The 18,114-nt window shown below is 44.5% G+C and overlaps 1 protein-coding gene across 1 annotated transcript; it reads left to right on the top strand.

Annotated features, from left to right (window-relative positions):
• Nucleotides 1-1,376: 1,376 nt before the first annotated feature.
• DUSP6 (dual specificity phosphatase 6) lies at nucleotides 1,377-5,912 on the top strand. The gene is made up of 3 exons (XM_004602726.3): nucleotides 1,377-2,306; nucleotides 2,949-3,386; nucleotides 4,393-5,912. The coding sequence occupies exons 1-3, from the start codon at nucleotides 1,907-1,909 to the stop codon at nucleotides 4,698-4,700; spliced, it is 1,146 nt and encodes a 381-aa protein (XP_004602783.1). The 5' UTR covers nucleotides 1,377-1,906; the 3' UTR covers nucleotides 4,701-5,912.
• The last annotated feature ends 12,202 nt before the right edge of the window (nucleotides 5,913-18,114 follow it).

The following is an 18,114-nucleotide window of genomic DNA, read 5'->3' as shown; positions in this document are numbered from 1 at the left end:
CGGCCCGGCCGCGCCCCCCACCCCCACCCCTTTCGGCGGCGCCACCGCCGAGCGCGGCTCCGGGCTGGCCAGCGCCTCCCCGGTTACCTGCGGGGCCGTTGCCCTGCCCGCCGCTAGGGGTCCCAGCCGGGACGTCGCCTAGCTCGCACTCGGCCTCTGTCCTTTGGGGGTCGCCCAGAAACCCCCGGATTAGAAAGGGGAGGGAAAGGGGAGCGCTGAGAAGCAGCAGCGGGGACGCCAGGCCCAGGCGCATCCCGTGCCCCCCCAAGGCCCGGCGCGCCGGGGACAGGGAGGCGAGGGTGGGGGTGCGGGGAAACGCTGGTCTGACCTAACTCCTTGTTTGCTGGAACCGGCCCTCGAGGCCCGCAGGCCACGCAGGGGGACTTGCCCGCGCCTCGCGGAGAGGGGCTTCAGCCCCGCGAACCCTGGGGCCATTCTAGTTCCTCGGCCAAAGGCCCATCTGGTGGAGCAGAAATAATAAAGGAGCGCGACCCCCACGCCCACCGGTGGCACTAGGAGCGGGGAGGAGGGACGCGGCTTCCCAGAACAATGGCTCACACCGTGGAGAGCAATGAAAACATTGGGCTGCACTCCGCGTTTCTTCTTGCAGTCTCCACCGTAAATATATTTTTAAAACCCCATAATTTGAGATTTTCAAAAAATACAAAACCCCAAAGCGTTCTTCTTATCTGGACGACCACACGTTTGTTTGCTCGCTTTAAAATGTTTCCCCCCAATCCCGGTTTGTTTCGAAAGATGTTGGATTAGCATTTAACACTTCATCGGTCACCAAAGCCCAGGCAGTTCACCAGCCCCAACACAGCCTCGGCTAAAAGAACATCAGAGCAAACAGAGCCGGGCTTTTGAAACTGGCAAACAAATGCCACACAGCGCCTAAGAGGAGGAGGGCGGTGTGTGTGTGTGCGCGCGTGTGTGGGGGTGGGGTGGGGGGTTGTGGATTTAGGAGAACTGTGCTCCGAGCGAGTTTAAAGGCAGTGAAAAGGGAAAATGAACAAGTTTTTCCCTAAAGCTCGCTGGCGAGTGCAGACTTGGCGAACAAGGGCTTTTGTGCCTGCTAATTGCACCGTTTGTACGCAAAAGTTCCGACGCGAAGTGTGAACTCTCAACAGAAGGAAACACGAGACAACTGAAGTGCCCTGGTTTATGTGCCCCGCTCCTCCTCCGCCGCCGCCTCCTCTTCTTTCTCCTTCCTCCCGCGGAGCCCGCTGTTGCAGCTTGTTTGCACTGGGGCTTATCCGGAGCGGAAATTCCTTTCCGTTTTTGTGAATGACAAACTCATTAACAATTCATCAACACAACCTGTTCCAGCCGGCCCGTCCCCACGGCAACAGCCCCTTCCGCAGCGCGCTCATTGGCTGGCCCGGAGAATGTATCCATTGAGACGCTCGCTGTTTGTATCCATTGAGGAGCTGCCTCGCGCAGGGGGTGTGCGAGGGCTGAGTCCCGGGGAGCGTGAGCAAATCGGGGCTTGAAATAATCGGCGGAGAAAGACGCTTGGGTGGATTTCAGGTGCAGCCTCCGAGGGAGGGATTAGCAGCCGCTGGACTTTTTCTTCCTCCCCTCTCGGTAGCACGGGAGTCCGAGTTCATTGGATTTCATTCACTGGGGAGGAACAAAAACTGTCCGAGCAGCTTCATTCAGAGACATTCATTGACACCCAGCGCTGAGAGCGCACGGCTGCAGCCCGCTGCAGAGAGAGGGACCCGCCGGCTTCACTTCGCCCGCCGCCTTCCCCAGACGTTCACCCGGGTTTGGGCAAGGCCAGGTGGAATTAAAAGCCCGCTCCGGGAACGGCGGCTTCTCGCGGCGCCGCTCGGCCGATGCCCGCCCGGAGGGGCGTCTGGTAAGGCGACCGTCGCGCGCCCTCTCTCGCAGCTCGCCCCCCATGATAGATACGCTCAGACCCGTGCCCTTCGCGTCGGACATGGCGATCAGCAAGACCGTGGCGTGGCTCAACGAGCAGCTGGAGCTGGGCAACGAGCGGCTGCTGCTGATGGACTGCCGGCCGCAGGAGCTGTACGAGTCGTCGCACATCGAGTCGGCCATCAACGTGGCCATCCCGGGCATCATGCTGCGGCGCCTGCAGAAGGGTAACCTGCCCGTGCGCGCGCTCTTCACGCGCGGCGAGGACCGGGACCGCTTCACCCGGCGCTGCGGCACCGACACGGTGGTGCTCTACGACGAGAGCAGCAGCGATTGGAATGAGAACACGGGCGGCGAGTCCGTGCTGGGACTGCTGCTCAAAAAGCTCAAGGACGAGGGCTGCCGTGCCTTCTACCTGGAAGGTATGCATCGGGGACAGCCCCTCGGGGCGCGGGTCGGGGCGAAGGCTGCGGGGAGCGGGATTGAGGGTAGTGCGGTGTGCGTGTGTGTGGACTGGAAGTGGCCCTGCTTGTGCCTGGTCGCTGCTTCTGAGCCGTACTGCTCCTCCAGGCGGTCACCAGCCCGCTCAGGGCTGCAAACCGCGCGTGTCCGGGACCACAAGAGCCCGGCCCGTGCAGAATTTAGCCGCTTCCGCCTGCGGGCACGGACGGTATTTCTTTCTAACGACTTCTTTATTTACATGAAGTATCCTTGCCGTCCTTCCCCGCTTTGTATGACAGTTTGGGATTGAGATTTGCAGAGACGTCAGAGGCCGTTAGGGGTGCAGATTGGAACCTTATATATAGCCCCATAATGGTCAAGTTGCTGTTTTGTACATTTTCGGATTTAAGGGAATAAGAGGTCTCAGGAGAAGCATACCTGTTAGTGATGTCCCCAGTGTCTTTTTTTTTTCTTTAATTTGGCACTGTGTAGGGAGTTGGGGGAGGGGACTGGGGTCCTAAGGTGCCATGGGGGTTCCCGAGTGCGCCAGGCTGCGGTTTGCTCAAGCTGTGAAAACTACTACTGCATCTCGGGTTACACGCTTGCTTTTCTCCCCCTGGCAGGTGGCTTCAGTAAGTTCCAAGCCGAGTTCGCCTTGCACTGCGAGACCAACCTAGATGGGTCCTGTAGCAGCAGCTCGCCGCCCTTGCCCGTGCTGGGGCTCGGTGGCCTGCGGATCAGCTCCGACTCCTCCTCGGACATTGAGTCTGACCTTGACCGAGACCCCAATAGTGCCACGGACTCGGACGGCAGCCCGCTGTCCAACAGCCAGCCTTCTTTCCCCGTGGAGATCTTGCCCTTCCTCTACTTGGGCTGTGCCAAGGACTCCACCAACCTGGACGTGTTGGAGGAGTTTGGCATCAAATACATCCTAAACGTCACCCCCAATTTGCCGAATCTCTTCGAGAATGCAGGAGAGTTTAAGTACAAGCAGATCCCCATCTCGGATCACTGGAGCCAAAACCTGTCCCAGTTTTTCCCCGAGGCCATTTCTTTCATAGGTGAGACTAATGAACAGTTCTCTCCGACTTGAATGCAAAACTCCCAGCCTCACAGAGAATTTAAGCTGTTAATCGTTCTTGCTGCCAGCTAATTTGTCAGAGTCTAGGTCTCTAATGTTCTGAGGGCATTTTAAAATTCAAGTCCGTCTTCTCCCCAAGGAAAGGGGGGAGGGCGCATTTGGCATAAGATTGCACACCACAGGTGTATTTGAAATGCAATCTGTTTCTTGAATCTTTGGATTTGGTCATTTGAAATGAGGGACCTTTCATAACAAGACAGCATTTTCCCAGAGCCTAGACTCAGGGGAAGGGCTGGAGCAGTGCTATATGATTTTAAAGATCTTGGAGTTGTTTTAGGACATCAGGTTGTTGGAAAGCCCTGTGAATGTTCAATGCTGTAATCCAGCCGAATGTTACTGTGATGCCAGTAAGAGAGCCAGGGTAACCTGAACCCTGCAGGAAGGGCTGTGGACTGGAAGCCTGGGAGAAGCGAATCTCCAGGCATTGTAATGCATTTCCTATTACAAAGGAACTCATTTTCAGGCCATGTCGACATCCTGTTCCTCTTAATGGGCTGTCCCCTGTGACTTCCCTCTCTCTTTTAAAATGCCTGAATACCTCCATTGTTAGCTGCACAACAGTTGGAGAATAATTTAATAGACCCTTGCAGTCTGCTTGTCTGTATAAAAGGCATTCACAACCATATTGCAGGGTTTCTGGTATTCACATGCTGAGGCAAAGAATGCACACATTAAGGAGATTTTTGTTGGTCGAAATTTAATACAAAAGCCCCCTTTTCAGAAAGTATCTGAAATATGTCCTTCTAGCCCAGTGTACATGTTTTATTGCAGTGATAGATTTTTCTCCTGCCTTCAGCCCTTCCACTGCCACCCAGGATGATGATTTTTTTAAAATCTCAGCTTTAAAGTCACTTAGATTGATCATTCCCAAAGGGTGGTGGCTTTTTCATTTACTGACGTCTGGCCTTTGCTTTTTGTGTTTACAGAGGAAGCCCGAGGCAAGAACTGTGGCGTCCTGGTGCATTGCTTGGCTGGCATCAGCCGCTCGGTCACCGTGACTGTAGCTTATCTCATGCAGAAGCTCAACCTGTCCATGAATGCTGCTTACGACATAGTCAAGATGAAGAAGTCCAACATCTCCCCCAACTTCAACTTCATGGGCCAGCTTCTGGACTTCGAGAGGACACTGGGACTCAGCAGCCCCTGTGACAACCGGGTTCCCTCGCAGCAGCTCTACTTCACCACCCCGTCCAACCAGAACGTCTACCAGGTGGACTCCCTGCAATCCACGTGAAAAGTCCTTTGCTCCTCCTTGCTGGGATGTGTCTCTTCCTGCAGCAGTTTCTCTTGGCAGCACCCATGGGGCTGCTTTCTTTGTACCTGGCCCCTGGTGTCTGCACGACACTAGCTGTCTGTTTTAGACAAGGTTACCAAGAGTGGAATTGGTTATTACAAAGGGAGAGATTTGTTTCAATCTCCTGGAGAGAACAGGACATGCTGGATAGACACAGGCAGTAGGTTTCCTCAGCACTCACGTGTACAGCCTCTACCCATCCATGCAGGGACTGGAAACTGAGGCCTTCCAGCTAGCCTAGGGTAGGACCAAGTGGTTAGGGTAGGAGGAGCATGTGTTCTTTTGGGCCTTGTATGACTGTTTCCTTTTGCATCTGGAACTGTCTCTATACTGTCTTCAGTGAAGACTGATTCAATTTTGCATATAGAGGAGCCAAAGAGAGGTTTCAGCTCTGTATTTGTAGTATCGGTTTGCAAAAAAAATAATAATAAACTGTACCTGATACTTCATTTGATTACTGTAAATATTTGATCTTCAGTCACTTGACAGTGTTTGTTTGAATTGTGTTTGTTTTTTTTCCTTTGATGGGTTTAAAAGAAATCATCCAAAGGGAGAAAGAGCAGTATGGCCACTTTTTAAAGAGAAAACAAAGGAACCTTTTGCTCTTTTCTGATCCAAAGGATATGTTGGTAGCATGCTTCACTCCAGCAATTCTCAATGACATTTTCATGAACACTTAATTGCTGAGACCTTGTGATGGTGCCGTCTCCAATCTTCTTTTCTATTATCCTTGTGGTAATTTTTTTTTCCCGTCCTAATGTAGGTTGACTATGCCTTACCTTTGTAAATATTTTGGCTTGTGTTGTCTAAAAGGGGAGATCTTTGAAAGACACCAAAATCATGGGCTCACTTTTTTTAATTTTAACTTCAGCTGTGCTAAACAGTATATTACCTCTGTACAAATTCTTCAGGGAGTGTCACCTCAAATGCAATATTTTGGGTTGGTTTATTTCCTTTTTGAAAACAATTTGTATAAAAACTGGAAGAGTGTGTGTGAGCATGGTACCCATTTGAGAGGTGAAGTGTATCTGATTGTGAAGAAGGGACAGTTAAGTCGCTCCATTATGTTCATGGTGTAAAGTTTTGAGCTAAAATTTATTATAAGAATGTAAAACCTTAAATTATTAATAAATAACTATTTTGGCTATTGAATGTGTATTTCTTTTCAAATCTCTCCTTAACTGTACTTGTTGGTGAAATGACACTGTTAGAGGTTTTTCTTTTTTTTCCCATCAGACACACTGGCTTGATAAAAGTATATATGGATGGAGCAAAAAGCAGCTCAAGTTCTTTTTACCTTTCAGCTGTTTTAGCTATTTCAAGTATATTTTTCAGGTGCAGTTTATGAAATTTCATCATTGGCTTAAAATAAGATATGGAGTGGGTTTCCCCTCTCCTGTGAATGGACAGAACTTCTCTAAGAATAGCATGTTTGTTTTAGAAAATTAGAATGCTTAAAAAATAAATGAAGTCACAAAGCACCCCTTGCTGAGGCATAGGGTTTGGACAATCGTGCAGTCTTGGGGGTTATCACATCTTAGTCTTCCCTTCCCCATCAAGATCTTTTTCAGTAAAACATGTGCCAACAAGAAATTTAGGAGGGTTTCCCTTTTTTTCCAGTCTTCTTGTTATCTGACAAATGATAACAGTCTTCTTGTTACCTGCTGATGATCCTAATGTTGGAAAAGCGAATGAGTCAGCAATGGTATCAGCACCTTTTCCTTCACATGCACATGACAAGACTTATCTAAGCCTCTCGCTGATCCTGGATGTGGCTTTAAAATGTCACACTGACACTTGAGATAAAGCTTTGCCACTCCTGATCCAATGTGCTTTGTGCTTAACTGTTTACAGTGTAGACCAGAAACCCCCATTGAACCTTCTATTTAGATTATTTTCAACTAGTTCTGGCAAAGATGTAATAATTTATCATTTTCCTTGGGACATTCATTCCTTCATCTCAACTGTGAATATATATAAATTAAAAATATAGACCTGGCAACCCAAAGAGTCCTATGTGTTGGGCCATATCCCATAAGCATAATCCCTTTATCTGCACTGGAAAGAAATTATGAACTTTTCACCCACCTGGCACCATTGAATTGCTGTGTTGTTGGTGAGTTTTAGGAGGTAAATGGTCATGATTCTAAGGCAGACGTGCCAAACTATCCAGTAAGATGGGTAGCAATGAAGTAACTATATAGAACAGCACAGAAAATTTCCAAGCCAGTGTTGTACTTGGGTGCCCCAAGTCAGCCAGAGCTGAGAAAGGAGAAGTAGGTTGCAGTTCAACTTGGCTCCAGTTAATCCGGTTCTGAACTGTTTCCGCTCCTGGCATTCCCTAAACTGCCTGTTCAAAGTAGGGATTTGCAAGCAGCGTTAGCAATTTCCTGTCCAGCTGCAGCTCAAGTAGCTGCGCGCTTTTATCTCCCCCCCCCTTCTTTTCTCTGATTTCTTTTCTCTTTCTTTCTCTTTCTTTTTTTCTTTCATATGGTGTGCGGATAATTTTAGTATGTTTCCTCTTTGTGGATTATCATCTTCCCTCTCCAACCTGCATACATTGAGTTCCTACTGCTAGCCGACAGCTGGCCTTCCCAGCACTTCCTCTCCCGCACTGTGGGTTTGTTGTTTGTCAGGCCACTTCTGAAATTAATAATGTTTCCTGGCCAAATGCCACAAGCCATTACCACAAAGGGGAAGTAACACATATGAATAGCAGGAAGCCATGCAGGTCACAGTGCGAGCTGGACCTGTGAAGGGAACATAATTGAGCCTGGCCCATTCAGCAAGTGTCTAACCGTGCACTGGGGCGAGGGAGCTCCTTGCATTAAAGCAGCTCAAGCTGTGAAAAAAAAAAGTTTCCAATAAATTGGTAGCAAATGGTCTTTGTCATCTGTCTGAATAAAGAGCATGAGCCTAGGGCCCCCGTCAAGTTGCAACACTGAGGATTTCTGCCTCCTTCTCTTGGGATATTGTTTCCTCAGGCTGGTGCAGGGTGGGAGCTTTTTTAAGGGGCTGGACTGGGGGTGAGGGGTGGCAGATTCCTTCTCTGCCACAAAAGAACTCGTGTGAAATGGGTGCTTTTTTTTTTTTTTTTTGGATCACTCAGGGCACGTGATTCAAGATCTGTTCTCTTCCTTTTTCTTCTCTAGAGGGTGGAAGGCTGGATCCGACCCGGGCAAACCCTGTGCCTCCTTTTCTTATGGCCATACCGCAGTCCCTTCGGTGCTTTTGTGCTAGTGGGAGCAGCCTGCAGGCGATCCTTTTGCATCCTGGAGTTGGGCTCACTTCCTGAATGGAGAGGCACTCACGGTTACTAGGGCAACCTCTGCCAGCAGCTGAGGCTCCCGGCCTCCCTCACCTGCTGTCCCCATTCAGGGCTGCGTCAGGTCTCTAAGCGAGCTCTCCTGGCCTTTTGCAGGGCAGCGGGGGTTCTTTGCAGGTTTGGTTGGGGGGGAGGGTGCTGTAAGAGACAGACAATGCTAGTCAAGAGTGGAAATTGGCATTCCGATTAAAAGCAGAGTAAGAGAGGGTTATCTTGGCATGAAAATACCAGCACAGCCTCCCAAAGGAATGAAAATGGAGACTTTGGGGGGCTCAATAATGACAAAAACTATTTGCTCATGAGTCGGATGGACAGAACAGCAAAATTGCGTTTAATAAGGGCCTCAGTCAGATACTGTATTTTTGGTACAACATTGTCTCACTTAATCCTTCCAGCAATCCTGTGAGATGAGTCCTATAATTATCTTTATTTTTTAGGGAGGAAACAGAGGCAGAGAGTTACCCCCCCCCCCACACACACACCTACCACCCTGCCCCCCCAACCCTAAGACCTGAACTCATTTATTTATTTATTTATTTATTTATTTATTTATTTATTTATTTTGCTTTTTGGGTCACACCAGGTGATGTACAGGTGTCATTCCTGCCTCTGCACTCAGGAATTACCCCTGGCAGTGCTCAGGGAACCATATGGGATGCTGGGAATTGAACCAGGGTCGGCCGCTTGCAAGGCAAACGCCCTACCCACTGTGCTATTGCTCCAGCCCCCGAGACCTGAACTCATCTATTGGGACGTGGCAAACAGAGATTTGAAGCTTTGACTCTTTTTGTAAACTGCTCACCATTAGTTTTCTCCTCTTTACAAAGTCTCGTGACACTGGCTAGGAAGTGGTGACCCCATTCTGCAGTCAAGGAAGTAGAGGAAGCAGAGGTTAAGTGATCTGCCTACTAAAGCTAAATTTCACAGTCAGAGAGAAAAGGGGGTGGGGGGAGAGAAAGAGAGCAGAGAGAGACAGAGAGAGACAGGATAAACAGAGAAGCAGGGGCTTCAGCTGTTGTGTCACCTAGAGATGTCCTGTTGGCAGGCCTGGAAACTTCCATTCTCTCTCTTGAAGGAGAAGTTGTCCTATCACTGTCTCTTAGCACATAAATTACAACATGGTTTTCCTAAGGATCCTGAAAGCAGCCAGAAGCTGGCCAGCAAGTGTGACCCTTGCCTACTTCCCGCATTCAGCATTACACAAGTGAACTGATCCCCAAGAAATTTACTTTCACACTCACATGGAGGAAGTAAAGGAGGGAGGGAGAGAAAGAGGTTAGAGACATAAAGTTGGAGGTCTACAGAATAATAATTAAAAAAAAAAAGCCCCAATGGAATAAGAGCAGAGTCTTTAAAAACTCCTCTTAAAAATGTAGTCTTCAGACCTTAAACTCCTTCTGAAAGATTACTTTTGGTGGCCCATTTATATGCTATTCCTCATACAATCATAATCACTTTCTAAAGGATCTTGCAGACTTTCAAATACCCTTATGCCTCTTGGGGTCTTATCTCTCTTTCAGAAATTGGCACCATATCAGTTGAGTGTGGGTGATGGAATCTTCAAACTTCTTTAAAGTCCAAAACTGATTTCCTAAGAGTATTAAAGGATACAGAACAAAGTTCAAACAGATCACAAATATTTATCCAGGCCTGATGTGCATTGCACTGATTCGCTGAAATAAGGTTAAAGTAAAAGGCAATTGAAGACTTAACAAGTCCTCAAAGGTAGAAGGCAATGCCCTGATTCAAAGTATAATCACTGGCTCATTTTGCTGGTACTTCCATAAAAGCAGAAGTCCCAAGACATATTCAGACATACTCAGCAGTCCTGGTTATATGTTGTAAGTCTCATGGACAGTTTTTGTTTTTAACCTTTAATTTAATTTTTTTTAGAAAGAAAGGAATTCGTATTTTTTAAGTTTTGAATAAAGGATTCATTTTTGTACAAAGAAAATATTCATATGTGCAGTTTGACCCAACCACTTTCCTGCTGTCAAGAAGAGACTTTTAGAAGCTCTGTGGAAACCCATTGCCATTTAACGATGAGAAATTTTGGTTCAAACTTTTTGCAAGACTGCAAAAAGTTACTCCTCCTAAGCTAGAATTTGACTTCTGTTTTCCTAGAAAACCCAAGTATTTCTTACTTTAAGAATTTTTTTAATTAGGCCCAATTAAACTTATGTTGTAAATAGGAATAGGAGGGAATAAAGAAAGAAGAAAGGAAGACACAGAAGGGATTCAGACCAGAGATCCCACAGCAATCATCATACCAAGATTGCCTTTGTATCTTATGCTCTCTAGTTGATGCTATTAAGCAATGCAGAAGTTAAGGGCACTAACTTTTTTTTTTCTTTTTGGGTCACACCCTGCGATGCACAGAGATTACTCCTGGCTCATGCACTCAGGAATTACTCCTGGTGGTGCTCGTGGGACCATATGGGATGCTGGGAATCGAACCCGGGTCAGCCACGTGCAAGGCAAACACCCTACCCACTGTGCTATCGCTCCAGCCCCTAGGGGCACTAACTTTTGATTGTCCTTCAAACCTCACTACTAACCACTGCTAGTGACCAGAAGCCTTACTGACAACATAAACAGTGGCTTGATTAATATACACATTTTGTATGGTATAAATATCATGTGCTATATATTTTTTTATAATAAAGTAAGCCAGAGAAAAGAAAAATTATTAAGAAAGTTAATGGGAAAAGAAAATACATTTGTAGCTCTCTATCGGTACTGTAAATTTAAGTAAAAGAAAAAATATTAGTGATCTGCTGCAATTCAAGGTATGTTATCTGTATTTACTATATAATGAAATACCCCCAAGTTTACTGATTTCAAGCCACAGCAATCATTAATTTTGTTCATCTACCTGTAGGACTTGCCAGGAAGGGCTGATTTCTGCTCAGCACTGCCCTGCCAGGGGTTGTCCCAAGTGGGACGGACGATCCATTTTCAAGACGGTTCATTTACAAGGTTGACAAGTAGTCTGAGTGGGATGTGAGCTGGGAGCTCAACCAGGGACTAAGTCCAGGGACTTTGGTTCTTATCCTTGTAGCTTAATTTCCTCCAAGTTATGTGTCGGAGTTCCAATGATAGATGCCCAAGTGACACAGACAGGTGGAAACTGTGGTAACTTTTAGAACCTCAATCAGAAGTTACTTCTGAATGCAAAGGTCCACCAGAGAAGAAGAGGCCAAGTCCAGATGAGAAAGGGTCATATTCCAGCTGAGTCTGTGGACTGGAAAATACTGTTGCAGCCGTGTTTAGAAAATGCAGCTTGTCACATGTGACAGTGAAGCTGCTGGAATGCAAGACTCTAAAAAGTAATAGAGATCCACTATATTAGCCTCATGGTTCTGACTGGAAACACTATAGTTGCTTACAATTGTAACAATTATTCTTTTGGTTAACTCTTTTTTTGTCAGTTTTCTTTTTGGGGAAGTGGAGGGATACTTCTGTCTGTGCTCTGGGATCACTCATTGTGGTTCTCAGTGAAACATATGTGGTGGTTGACTGCACACAAGGCAGTCTTATCCACTGTACCATGTCTCTGGCTTCTATCTTTTTCACTGGTCTCTAATGTACCTGATAGAGCAGTGTTGTCTGAAAGAATCATTAAGATGAACCCATAAAATCAAAGCTAAAATAATTTTTAGAAAAGATTATTAAAATTGTCATTGCAACATAAAATGCTATGTTTGAAATAGATTATCTCACATTATTGAGTATTTTTTATTCAAAATAATAATTTCATACAAAAATGTATTCTATTATATTTCACAATACTCTATTATAACAAATTACCTTGTATTGACACCCATTTTGTGGCCAGTTTTAAGAGTTATTAATGACACTGCTAAGTTTTTCTGCATGTATCCTGAAACATACATGAATGTTTCTTTGTGGTATCACTATATCACTGTCATCCTATTGCTCATCGATTTGCTTGAGTGGGCACCAGTAATGTCTCCATTGTGAGGCTTGTTGTTACTGTTTTTGGCATATCAAATACACCACGGGGAGCTTGCCAGGCTCTGTAGTCCAGGTGGGATACTCTCGGTAGCATGGCGGGCTCTCCAGGAGGGGCAGAGGAATCGAACCCAGGTCGGCAGCATGTAAGACAAACGTCCTACCCGCTGTGCTATGTATACCATGTGACCATATGATATGCAAATAATATATAGTGATTTAAAAACAGTAACAACAAGTCTCACAATGGAGATGTTACTGGTGCCGGTTCTAGCAAATCGTTGAACAATGAGACACGAGACGACAGTGCTACAGTGCTACATATAGAAAAATTATTTTCCAAGTGGATGTACTAATTTGGATTCATTCCTTCCAAAGTATTTGAGTTTTCATACTGTCCCATATTTTTTTTTGTCAACACCCAATATTTTCAGATGTTTTTTGCTTTTGCTTATCTGGTGGCTATAAAATGCCTTATTTAGATTTTAATTTTCTTCATTTTCATTACTAAAGAGACTGAGCTCTTTTCTTGTGGTGATCAGTGATGGCATTTTATTTTGAAAACTGAGTTTTCAGTTAGGTTAGATCTCTGTTTTTGTATCGATAAAGCCTGTTTTGATATTCTAAATAGCCCTTAGTTGATTATGGTCACTGAAAATATCAGTGAAATTCTTTCAAGTTTTGTTCCTCTGGTCCTCTTCAAGGAAGGGTATGGGTGCATTCTGAAATAGGTTGTAATCCACATAACTTGGAAAGTTGTCAATCCTAAAGACAGTAAGAAAAAGAACAATTTCTCTGGCTAGGGCTATGGCCCAACAGTAAAGCACACACTTGGCGTGCTTGAGACCTGATTCCACACCCACTTCCTCACTCCCCCTCGCCCCCACCCCTTCCCCGATATGCCTAATTTACTTCCTTTGCATGAGTGTGCCTGGGTTTTGATCCTCAGCACCACAAGAAGAAAAAAAAAAAAAGGATTATTCAACCCATATAACCTTAAAAAAAAGGACACAAGGGACTCATTTTCTAAGTTTTTTCCTTGGCTGCAGTTGTTGCAATGCCTGGAGGTCACATAGGCAGGTTGTGGTGCTCATGTGGACCGTGGTGCTTATAGGGATTGCACTCGTGATTGTGCCCCCAGAACTGTCTGCAGTGATCTCTGCAGAGCACTCATGGAGTTGTGTCTGTGTGCTGCATTCTGGGCCTAGTGCTTGCCGGGCGTTGCTGTGGTTCTGACACGTTCACTGGGAGGTTGTACTCATGGTTGTACTATTAGTTGGGGTGCTCACCAGGGTCATACACTTTAGTGGTGATGCAGTGCACTAGTGATCCCACACTCCCTTGTGGTACTCAGAGTCCCCAAGTGGGACCACGTTTAGCACATGTGGGAGGCCATGATTTATCATGTGGCCTCAAATTTATAATGTTGGTGCTTTTGCCTTGAGACTAACCATAGGTCTCCTCTCATTTTCTTTTGAATCAAAAGACTTGTGGTTAACTGATTATATATAGTTAACAAATGTTGAAACAGAGCCAGAGAGCTGGAGTTAAAAGACTAGCTTTTTCCTTTTTTTTTTTTTTTTTATCTAGACATTTATGTGGACTGATTGGAAGGCATTTCTGGGTGTAGTAAATCTTGAGCAAAGTTTTGAAGGGGGGCTGTTCTTCACAATGTGTACAAAGTTGTTACATGTGGTACTAATGGTTTAGCCCTGCTTTGTAAGTTGTAAAAGATAAATTTTAGATAGATAAATTTAAAAACAATTTCAGAGAATAAAAATGACTATAGTGGGGCTGGAGTGATAGCACAGCAGGTAGGGCGTTTGCCTTGCACGCAGCCGACCAGGGTTCAAATCTCAGCATCCCATATGGTCCCCTGAGCACTGCCAGGGGTGATTCCTGAGTGCATGAGCCAGGAGTGACCCCTGTGCATTGCTGGGTGTGACCCAAAAAGAAAAAAAAATGACTATAGTTTTTGGTCAGCTTATCCACTTCACAATTACATGTATTATATCAGGGAGGATGAAGTTCAGATGTCTATAACAAAAAACAAAACCTAAAAGTCATCAAAATATATAAGGGTTTATTCTCTTTAAATAATGAGAAGGTGGTAAGTTTATCTGGAAGGATAATTTTGGGTAACGAGATTTAGGCTTATGGTAAGCTTTCATTCCCACAATTTCAAGATGGCACCTCCATTTGCTAATCATCGTATTTACATTTTAGTCAGTAGGAAGGAGGAAAGGAGGAGAGAAAAAGAGTGAGTTTTCCTAAAAAGTCAATTCTTTTCAAGAAATTTCTTGGAAACCCTACATTAGGCAAATACTCAATGTACTCAATGAATAATTACCCACACAGTCATAACTAGAGACTGAGAGATATGGTTTTAGATGGACATGTGCTTTCTCTAACATAATTGAGATTCTCTTAGAAAGAAGGGAACACTAAATGTCAGTCACCCAAGTTCTTTCGTGGAGAACATCCCCACTTTCCCTTGGATACATGACCCCAGGCCACACCGAGTACCTCAGCTCTCAGTATAAGACATGACTCAACTTTTGTCAACCAGATTACATTCTGGATAGTTCTATGAAAAGAATTTCCTCTTAGGGCTGCCAAGTCCCAGATCTATTGAATCAGATTCATTGGAAATGAAGCCTAGGAGTTTTTTTTTTTAATAGGTCCCCAGGTGATTCTTTTGATTGGTTACTTTGGGAATTACTAGATATGTTATATGCATTTAACTAGTAGTTAATTTAATCTAGCATCTCTTCTCTCAGGTGCTTCAAAGAACAGTGAGAATGGAGCTTTCTAGGTATCTTTTATAAAATGGACATTTGAAAGAAACCCTGAGAATTTAGTTTAGCTTTAACTGCACTAAAATAGCACAGCGGTAGGGCGTTTGCCTTTCATGCTGACGACCCGTGTTCCATTCCGCCGCCCCTCTTGGAGAGCCTGGCAAGTTACCCGTGATGTACTGAATGTGCCAAAAACAGTAACAAATAAGTCTCACAATAGAGAGATGTTACTGGTGCCCGCTCAAACAAATCGACGAGCAACAGGATGACAGTGATACAGTGATATGCTATTATAAGAATACTCCTCTAAAAAAAAATAAAATAAAAAAAAGAATACTCCTCTAATCTTTCATTGAGTTATGTTTTCTTTTCTAGTTCATTTCCTGATCTATTAAGCAGTATTTGAGAACATAAACTGCCCTGAGGATACCTTACTTTCACCAGGGCGTGTCAGTCTGTATTGCTGAGATGTTTTTTGTTGTTGTTCTGTTTTTGGTTTTTGGGTCACACCCAGGAGTGCTCAGGACTTACTCCTGGCTCTGTGCTCAGAGATCACTCTGTGTGGGGTGCTGGGAATGGAATCAGGGTTGGCCATGTGTAATGCAAGGATTCTACCCACTGTTTTATTGCTCTGGCCCCTTCTTTGCTGAGATTTTGAATCTCAGTCTACACTCACGTTATCCCTTATCTCAGTGATATTCTACTCTGACCCACTCACAGAAGAGATTCTCTCTTCTGTCTGAAGTATTTCAAAGTTTCTGTGGTTTCATTTCAAATGCTGATCATTTGAAGTGAACTTCTCTGGCTATGTTTCCATTTCCTTAGATGTTTGAGGTTAAGGACCAGAACTCTACCTCTTATCTTTGGAGCATACAAATTCTGGTGTCACGAAGCAGATGTGTGTGCGTGTGTGTCTGAGAAGTCCTGAGATTGTGCTTTCTGTTTTGTTTCTAACATCCTTCCTGATGATGCTTGCTTTTGTGATTGCCACAATACTTTGGACAGACTTCTTCAGGGAATGGTCTGCAATGATGCCATCAGCCTTTTCCTGGAGCACGTCTACACTTGGAGACCTCCCTCTCCAGAGAAAGAGGTGGGATTTGTTTTCCTGTGCAACGTATGTGCAACCCCAGCCCACCAAATGTTCTGTCACCCACACAACTCTGAGATCTTCCTGAGGTTTATTCTTGTCAGGCTGGTATTTCAATCACCAGAAAATCTTGGTGACATGTGGAAATTTGAGGACTTCACTTTATTGATGTTTAAAGAACTTTTGCAAAAACGGCAAGTGAGACTGGTCTATGTCAATGTATAGTTTCAGAAAATACAACTTTTAATATATTTCTCAAGCAAAGGAGCGATCATGTCTTTAGTATACCCCTATAGTGTTTATTGGCAACACACAAATAACAGGACTCTGATTTTGAAAGTGAGCTTCCTCTGAAAAAATACCTTTATGATAATTTCAAAAATCCTTGCTCCCCCCCAAAATTGGAACTGACCACTTATTCAAGGCTTTAACTTTTAAAAACTCTGCCAATTCCTTGATAAATGCAATTATGAGTTCAAAAACAAACTTTTGGGGGCTTGTCTTTATTTTTCTGGGGGGTGTGGAGTAGGTTGGTGGGGAGATCGGGTTGTACTGGGTGGTGATTTTTGCTTGGGGGTTGTTCCTGGCGGTCCTTGGGAAACCATGTAATGTCAAGGATCAAAGAGGTTTCAAAAAGAGAGATGTTGACTGAGTGATTTCAGAATGTGTCTGTGGTTTGCTGAGTCTATGTCAGTTCAGATCTGGTTCTCAGCTGGAATGAGAAATGTGGACTGAGGGTTGCAAGCTTAGTCTGTGGATTCTGACTTCTCAGATGTCAATCCAGCTCTGTCACTTATTAACCAAGTGACCTTAGATAGTTTACTAAATCTCTCTGAGTCTTGGCTTCCTCATCTATACATTGGCGTTAGTAATACTTAGCTGACAGAGGATTGAATGAAGAAACTAATGTAAAGATCAGAGCCTTTACAACGAACAGGGCACTTGCCTTGCATATAACCAAACTGAGTTTGATTCCTGGCATCCCATAGGGTCCCGTGAGCCCTGCCAGAAGTTGAACAGAGAGCATACAGCCAAGACTAAGCCCTGAGCACAGCTGGATATGGCCCAAAACGACAGGAAAAGAAAAGAAGAAACTGATGTAGAGCAATGTTCTTCAACCTTTCTACACCTGAGGACTGGCACTGGTTCATGGACTGGTGGTTGAAAGAGGCTTGACATAAAGCACTCGGTATAAATGATGACTATTACACCTCTAAAGTGGAGTTATGCCATATAAAATTCATTTCCTTCTTAAATAGTTGCAAAGTATTACAACTGAGGAATATTCTGTTAATCAAAGGTACATATTGTCAGAATTTAAGACCTGTCTAAAGGAAGTAGGCAGGTAATTCATATGGCAGACAAGATCTGCATGTTTTTAAATCTCATAATGGCAAGCTGTAGGTATTTTATTTTTTGAACCATTTTTACTTAGGTACTGAAATTCACAAAATTGTCACTATACTTTTCATGGAGGCATCATCCTGACATCACACCCTCCACTAGAGAGGGGGCTTCCCTCTACCAGTGTCCCAAGGACCCCTTCCTCCTTGGATTTTAAGCTCAATTCAATAGACAAATTCTTTAGTTCTGATGACTTCTTGTTCCCTTACTATGCTTCTTTTGTATTTGGAATAGATCTCTCTCCCTCAAAAAAAAAAATGTGGAATAGAGCTAAATTTCTGGAATTCCACAAAGTACTATCAACGATAAGGTAAAATTCATTTTAAAAAATGTATTTTCTTACAGGTATATAAATTAAAAAAATGAACATCTAGCGGGGGGGAAAGGCTTGTAGTAGGCTCTGAGTTTGATTTCCTCCGATCTCATGCCTTGCCTGAGCACTCCCAGTTATGGCCCGACTAACCTCTAAGCTTCTCTAACCCACACCAGCAGAAGTCTTCTGGCAGCACTTGCTATGAAAAATAAATTAGATATGAAACATGATGTTTTATCTTTGAAATGAATTAATAATGGACATCAATCACATAGAAGTAAAATACAGAGTGAAAATGGAATAAAGAACATATGCCATGATTCTTGCAGGTTCAAATAATAACTTCTTTGCTGAACAAACTTCATTGTCTAACCTTAGACCAATAGATAACTTCATTAAAATTGTCTTCTTCTCACCTGTGAAAAAATGAAAATAATAATGGTATTTAC

This window comes from Sorex araneus, chromosome 10 (assembly GCF_027595985.1).
Source record: "Sorex araneus isolate mSorAra2 chromosome 10, mSorAra2.pri, whole genome shotgun sequence".
NCBI lineage: Eukaryota > Metazoa > Chordata > Mammalia > Eulipotyphla > Soricidae > Sorex > Sorex araneus.
This window is presented reverse-complemented; position numbering and strand designations above follow the sequence as displayed.

Bases quoted from the DNA above. Each gene is read 5' to 3' on its own strand.
- DUSP6 (XM_004602726.3), top strand. From the start codon at position 1,907: ATGATAGATACGCTCAGACCCGTGCCCTTCGCGTCGGACATGGCGATC. The intron at 2,307-2,948 runs GTATGCATCGGG...TCCCCCTGGCAG, and splicing joins CCGTGCCTTCTACCTGGAAG to GTGGCTTCAGTAAGTTCCAA. The intron at 3,387-4,392 runs GTGAGACTAATG...TTGTGTTTACAG, and splicing joins CGAGGCCATTTCTTTCATAG to AGGAAGCCCGAGGCAAGAAC.